Source organism: Priapulus caudatus, unplaced genomic scaffold (assembly GCF_000485595.1).
Source record: "Priapulus caudatus unplaced genomic scaffold, Priapulus_caudatus-5.0.1 Scaffold155, whole genome shotgun sequence".
Lineage (NCBI taxonomy): Eukaryota > Metazoa > Priapulida > Priapulimorpha > Priapulimorphida > Priapulidae > Priapulus > Priapulus caudatus.
In genome coordinates, this window is record NW_014577216.1 from 150215 (window position 1) to 158055 (window position 7841).

The following is a 7841-nucleotide window of genomic DNA, read 5'->3' on the forward strand; positions in this document are numbered from 1 at the left end:
TCTTGTTTTTATATTTTTCTCTTACGTTTCATCTTGTATTAAATATCACATCTCTGCTAGAACTGGCTCTACAATCTCAGAGCCTAATATTCTAAAATAAACATAGAACGAGGTCTGCTTCCTCATTCATCCATGAATAGATTATTCAGGCTATCTCAGGTTGCTAATGTGGTTTAATGATGTAAACCTATTACTGCCCCCTCCCATGCAACTAATTACTAAGTTTTTCATGTGACCTGCCTTCTCCTTTATATGCTATAACAATGTATGTTGCATGTGCCTCGTGCATATAAATTGCAGGTGGTCATGTTTCAAATAAGCGTACTGATCTGTGATAAATATACGTACATCTATTATATAATTCCTCAAATATGAAGCCAATGTTTTTTATACCATGATAAACATCTAGGCCCTATTTGTATTATAACATTTTCAAAATGTGAAGCTAAGAATAGGGTGTTTGTCTTAGTCCATAATAAAAATATTGTTTGTTTGCCCTCACCTGACCGACCTGCCAAAAACGGGCCTACTCAAAACATTTTATTGATCTTTCCCATTCTTTTTTTTTACAAATTTTCACTGTACATTATATAAATATGTAAGCAATACATTATATCATGTACCAAGCACAACAAACATTTAACATAAAAGGTATCTCCACGCAAGCACATCTGACCATGTAGACACCATGCTGAATTTGTAAAGAGACCCACCTCAAAAAAAGAAAACAAGTCTACCTACCTACCCAAACTTTTCAGCCTGGATCGGGTGAGGGCAAACAAAGTTTTTTTTAATTGTGGCCTTACTGCTCTATGGTTTATAGATATGACCTTTTGTATGTAATATTTATTAGGTCTTTGTGGCGGTGTGATGATACATTTCACGCCGTATTAATACTATTATTGCGCCTTTATTTAGTATCACCAAAGACCGTTTAGAGTTTTATTCGATTATTAGTATAACCAGTGAATAATAAGAGCGCATTGCTGAGTGAAAGTCTCCTGACTACCAGATGTGAAGGAGGAAATGTTATTAATTGGCGTGGAATGTCAATGACTAACGAGACTGCAGGATTGGGCATCTGTAAACCGTCGTCAGATTTTTTAACGCAGTGGCTACGTGTCTGGTCATCCATTACAAAGCTCAGCACAGATACCCAAACCACGTCACGATTAGGCCACGCCCCCTTTCAAATAGTTGATTTTACTGGATTTACTATTGCTTCAAAAGTTACAAAAACACATTGTTTTGATAATTACTAAAAACTTAATACTTACTTGGTAAGTAATATTATGGTAAAAACTTAGTAAATTGTTTATTGTTTTTTACTGAAAAAATATAGTTGTGTAACTTAATTGTGTTCACATAAGAAATATATGATCGGACGCGTAACCAGGGAGCTGGGCGTCTGGTAACCGGACGCGTAGCCACGGCCTTTTTTTAAAGCATTAATTTTTGGCAATAAAATGGTGCTCTGTCATTCATTCTGGACGGAAAAATGGCGTTCTGTACCAAACGCCTGATTGTAGCCTGAGGTTACTGGCGATTTCTTTAACGAGGGCAGTGTTGGGGGGAAGGGGTAGAATCCATCCCTTAATATCACATATCGAATATACATTTTGATTTGTTTTTAATATGCCAAATTCTCTCGGATTTCTATCATAAAAGTTGCCAACATTAAATATTCAATTAAGTATGAAGTAGAGTTCTCTCCAGGAGCATTCAATTAAGTATGAAGTAGAGTTCGCTCCGGGAGCACAAGATAAACGGTTTTTTCACTCTCCTTTGTGTTTTCTCATCGAAAGTCTGGCAACTCAAACCCTGACCCACTGCCGAAGGCATTCGTACCCCCGCTGTTACTATCGCAAGTTTTTGTACTCGCGCGACGAAACTGACAGATAGGTGAATTATACTAGAATACAGTCAGAACCAGAGTTGACAGCTGGTATTTTGCGCGACTGAGAAATGGTGACACGTACCCCAGGGTGCATCTAATAGTTGGGCCCTGGCGTGCGAAAGGACGAAGAGAAACGGGAAAAGAAATCGTGGATGTACGTACTATTTTCTAGGTTATTCTCCGTTATTCTAGTCCGTCTTTGCCCGAATCAAGACTATATCAACGTTTATTTATCATTATCTGTAGCTGTGTTATCGAATTGTGTCGAAAAATAAGTAATATTAGTTCATTGGCGCTTGGACCTCATATTTTATGCACATTTCGTTTATCTATATCCACCCAACAGATAAGTGACACATTTCAATTCTAATATCGATGTTTTTCCGCAGGCAACCTGGCCTAAATCTGCGCCGCTTTGCCGCTATATACCTGTGCCTTTTACCGATGTGTCTGATGAATCGGTACCTCTAGTAATTTCCTTACCTGCATGGCTATACTGAAGGGCTATATTGAATGATCAGATCATTGCTGGGCCGTTATCCCGAATTACATAAAGGAAATGAAAACTCGTCACTGTGGGTAGCTACGCCAGTTCATAGCAGGGCCGTAGCCTGTGGGGGCAAGGGGGCAGCTACCCCCTAGATTTTAAAGCAAAATTAAAAAATAAGCTTGGCTAATAATCGTAAATAACCCTAACGTGATTTTTTTGGTCACTTACCCGTGAAAGCCTTATCTCAGACCCATCCCTACCACACTATGGACGTCGATCACGAGCTGCGCCCGTCGCTCATCATTACACAGTCGAGTCATAAAATTTTGCCCCTCCCCCCTAGGAATTTGATCAGCCTACGGCCCTGCATAGCATAATCGAATTGGCCCATAGCGTCAACTATCCCCCCAGAAGTGGTTACATGTGCAATAATCTTGCAAGATGTGTTATTATTGTACGCGGTAGTTTCCCAGCGGCATTGGTCTTTGATATATACGACGCTAACGTTTAAAGTTTGCTAGAAAAAATAAACGAGTAAATAAATATATTGCTTTCATTATCGTAAGCATATTAGAGAATTTATATATCTATGTTTAGATATTCCAAACATCACGCTATCATCTGGTATCGGAAACGATGTTAATTGTAATAATATTGTTCGTGTGACGTAGAAACTTTAATAGATGTACAAAATTCAGGTGTCTCACACTATACATAGTCATAGATATGCACTATTCAATGGCACGAATCTTGTTCTTAATTTCCCAACTGCTTGGAGTTTCTGGTCATTGGCATAATTAACACAATGATAAAATCAATTAAAGACCGTTAATACTTTTTTATTAATATCCGTTATATATAAATGCTTAGTAGCTTTAGAAAATCTCTGCAATATATATGCCTAACATACACAACAATAGTTACATTCATTACAACAGTTATACAAGTCGTACATTGTCATACATATTCAATTAGTTTACATAGGCGATGTAAATTTGATATTTAATATAAGTGTTAGTGCACGCAACAGCGACTACAAAATATAATTCGTCGGGCAATAGCACAGTTCTTCCGCCTTCGTCTTCTTAATCGTCAGCCGCATATTGCCAATGCAAACGAAGCGTTGCTGTCCGACCAGATTGTGCGAGAAATTCTGTCTGATGAACATGTCTGCGTGTTCCCCGGTCAGCATCCTCTCCGTGGTGAAGCTGACGGTATCGCTCTTCAGCTCGCATCTTCCGCCGTGCATCGTCATAGCAACGTTCGTCAGCGAATGAACTCGCACCACATCGTAATCCACCACTTTCATCTCTACGGCTAAGCGGCCCTCGGTACTCACGGTGCTGCCCTCTATGCCGAATAGATCATCGCTGGCGTCGTTCGTCAGGTCGCCTTGGAAGGACGAGGCGTTGCTAGTGAAGCACAGACGCGCTTCTCCTTCAAACTCCCACCACCATTCCTCGGGCAGGCTTTTCTTGCGCTGTCTGTTAATGGCGGCTGTCTTGCTCTTGCCGGAAGAGCGAAAGACACTAGCCGATCCGCTTCCGATGATGGAGGGCGGACCTGTACGGAGAGTTCCGGCGGACATTGCGTGGTTGGTTGGCTGTGCTCAGTCACGCCTTCACTGCCTCCTAAAACGTGTAAAAAGAAGTGATGGAGAAAATGTGGAAGATCGGGTTTACAGGGCTAAGCGCACACGAAGGCGGCCCCCACACAGCAACGCACACACGCGCGCGCACGTATATATCTGATATAATATCACCGCCTGCTTGGTAGTGCGTCTCTGCGTATCAACAACGTGCGATACGACAACAACTGACGTCATAGGGTCACGCGGGGGCCACGGCCCACTGGTTAGATCTAGCTTGGTGTGGTTAGCGAAACATATGGGTACAGACTACTATAGCGAGCTCTGAATCGGTCATGTTATTAGATTACAACAGTCTCACGTACACGCTTTAGGCTAAAGTGCAAAAAAGAATATAGAGATATTTCCTAATACCGGTCACGAAACGTCGTTACATATCAGGTTACATTACAGGATTTGTACGCAGGGGGGGTCTAACCGTAACCCAAAGGTAAGCGAGGACAGCGAAGGGGGGTCTGGGGGCACTCCCCCAGAAATTTTTTTTAAAAATTAGACCCCCTCAGATGCGTTTTCTGCGCCGAGCAAGGGGAGGTCCGGACTCCCTGGACGCCCCCCTGTACACCGCCCTGCCTCGGCGCGAAGCGACCAGGCGAGAGAGCCAAGGGCGACCGAGCGGGGGGAGGGTGTGGGAGGGGGGTGTTCACTGTTCACCCTCCCGCACGCATGGAGATTTTGCAATTATTACACTAAAATGGAGCGACTGAGGTGAAATCTTGGCAAAATTTTCAAAATTATATTTTTTTGCTTGGGGGGTGGGGGGGGGCTTCGGGGGGGGGTTCTTTCGAACCCCCCGAACCCCCCTGGCTACGGGCCTGTTGTAACCCAGCAATACGCGTTTCTTGGAGCTATACTACTATCAGCCAGCTAACTATTGAAATATACAAATTGTCCAGTTTTTAATAACCCGGTCATAAGCAATGGTACATTCTCATAAGACGATACAAACTTTTCCTTATGCCTAATTTCCACCGAATTCTTTTAGGCGAAAATCATACGCCTCTGCCTCTAAAGGCCCGCTTATGTCGGCCTTACGACCTAGTCGCCGACAAGATTGAATATCGTACGTCAAAGAAACGGCCCAGATCGGCCGATAAAAACATCGGCGACCAAACTCGACATGAGTCCTCTTACGATCGAAAATACGGTCGCCGACTGCGATCGCAGAGAATAGAACATGTTCTATTTCTATGCGGCTGGTCGGCGACGAATCGTGATGGCAGCCAATCACCGCAGCGTGTCGAGTGCAAAATGATTATCAAAGTCACGTGATTAATAAAAATGGCAGCGCTACACGCCACTAGCTTGGTCGCCGGGGAGACATTCCTCCCAACCTCGTTCCAGGAATTCCATAAACTTTGTCAGGAACGAGCTTAAAAAACATTGATTGTTAGGAACGAGGTTTAATCAACAAATGACAAGTCAATATTGCACCTAATGAAATAGTTGTTATAGAATTATCTGCATTGCGCCACATTCTTACCATTCCGCGCACATTCCGCTGTTTAGGTATCACATTTCGCCTGTTTAGTAGCACATTCCGGGTTTTAGTATAACATTTTTTTACCCATTTTGATACATTGGGCGGCAGTTATTGATGCACATTGCGCCCACATTCTTACCCCATTCCGCGCACATTCCGCTTGTTTAGTAGCACATTTCGCTGTTTAGTATAACATTTTTTACACATTTTTTATACATTGGGCGCCACACATTCCTGCACATTTTGCTGTTTAGTAGCACATTTTCGCTGTTTAGTAGGACCCCGCAGATTCGTCATTAATTCAATATGGCCGGTGCAGGGCAGTAATGTCTCCCTTGTGCAAAATCCCACGCACTCGTCAGCAGTTTTAAAGGAGGGATTATTGCAACAACCCTTTTCTCAAATATATTAAGTTTTCCGTATATGCACATAAAAAAAATTCTGCCACATGATTATAAACGATGTTCAGAAATTGAGAATAGATTTACGAAAGTTACATGATGTTTACTGGTAAGCGCCATTTTGTTGGTCACGTACGGACTGAATTTGATGTAGACTGGTTCCAGGCGTCAAGCTTGCTCTGTTTGTGCTAAAGAACTGCTTGTGCTAGTACAAATACTGGGGCCGCGAGCCCGTCTACGTTCATGCAGGAACGCTACGATGTGATGCGCCGATGTGCAGCGTAGTCACTTCAAGTCCGACATGAGTGTTGCTACGCCTGCTAATCGGCGCTAAAAGTAGTCGCCGATAGTAAATCGTAGACCGACCTGAGCGGGCCTTAATGTTTCTACCTTTTCCATCAGACATTTCTTAACATATACTTAAAACTAGAATAAAAGAATTTGTCCTAACTTGCTGTGGTAGAGAGTTCCAAGCTTCAATTGCAGTATAAGTAAAAAGAGTTTTTCCACTGCTTTCCACCCTCGTGTTTAAAAATAGACATCTCACCTTCCCTTGTATTGAAACTATGGACTTCTGAGCGTTAAACATGAAGGCAGTGGCTACGGCTACGCCAGGCGTATCTTAATGTCTCGAGGCTACGGGTACGCCAGTCCATTCGCTTTCATACTTAACGAGAACAAGATGCGGCGGTCGCGCCAGATTTCGAAATAACGCCTTGGAAATAAATTCACGATTTGAGAGTTTAGATGAGGCAAGAACCCTAACCCTAACCCTAAACCTAACCATAACCATAACCCTAAACCTAACCCCTAATCCGTAACCTAACGCCTAACGCCCTAACCAAACCAAAAAGGGCCTTGAACGACCGACGGCTGGCGTACGCTCCAGCCACTGCGTAACATGAACCTTCTGTCATATACTGTGGCCGAGATTATGTTAATATTTTAAAATGGACTGTCACGAACTGATGGCTGCCACTTGGTTCGCATATAGCACTAATAAGCTTATAATAAAATAATTATTATCCAAGGAATGAAATAGATAATAGATTATATTCTATCATTATATTCAACATGATATACTGTTGTTCATATTGTTATTATACAGTTATTGCGCATACAACAACATACAGTAACAAACAGTACAACGATTCCAACTGTTATCAATATACATCTTCAGTTATCAGAACTCAGGCATATTATAACTATGTATATGGATCTATCGCAGATAAACTTATCCTATAATTTACTACATGTATATACGTACTATACACAATAATCATAATGCACGCACGCACGCAAAGCACGCACGCACGCACGCACGCACGCACGCACACACACACACACACACACACACACACACACACACATATACACACACATATATATATATATATATATATATATTAATTATATATATATATATATAATATATAATTATATTATATATTATATATATATATATATATATATATATATATATATTAATAGATACATATATATATATTATTGTGTGTGTGTAGAATACTATCAGAGAGCATATAAAGAAGGTAATATTCTTTATATGCTCTTGATACTATCAGGAGTAGATAATAGGAATGGGTCCCTATATCTACTCCTGATACTATATACGTCTATCGGCATGGTTTTTATACTGAAATATTGTAGTCGCACCAAAAGCTTCTTTATTTTAATAAATTCTAGCACATGTAGGTCGATCCGTCATTATTTCCCCTATTACTGTAGACCTACGACATGTCTGCTCATGATGAGAGCTCAGCTGTTTGATTCACAGTTTCATTTGCTACGGTTGCGTTATGATTTTGAGGCCACTAAACGTTGTTTTGTACTTTAGACGGGTCCTTTTAATATATAAGCGGTGCCATTGCTTAATAACGCGCTATTAATGATAGAAAATGACGAAT

General features: G+C 41.3%; 1 protein-coding gene across 1 annotated transcript in view; it reads right to left on the reverse strand.

Annotated features, from left to right (window-relative positions):
• Nucleotides 1–3205: 3205 nt before the first annotated feature.
• The window catches only part of LOC106806348, a 13491-nt gene continuing 8855 nt past the window's right edge, over nucleotides 3206–7841 (reverse strand). The window contains exon 2 of the mRNA XM_014808257.1: nucleotides 3206–4018. Coding sequence (XP_014663743.1) covers nucleotides 3421–3975 — 555 coding nt within the window. The 5' untranslated portion in view covers nucleotides 3976–4018 and the 3' untranslated portion in view covers nucleotides 3206–3420. The remainder of the gene's footprint in view (nucleotides 4019–7841) is intronic.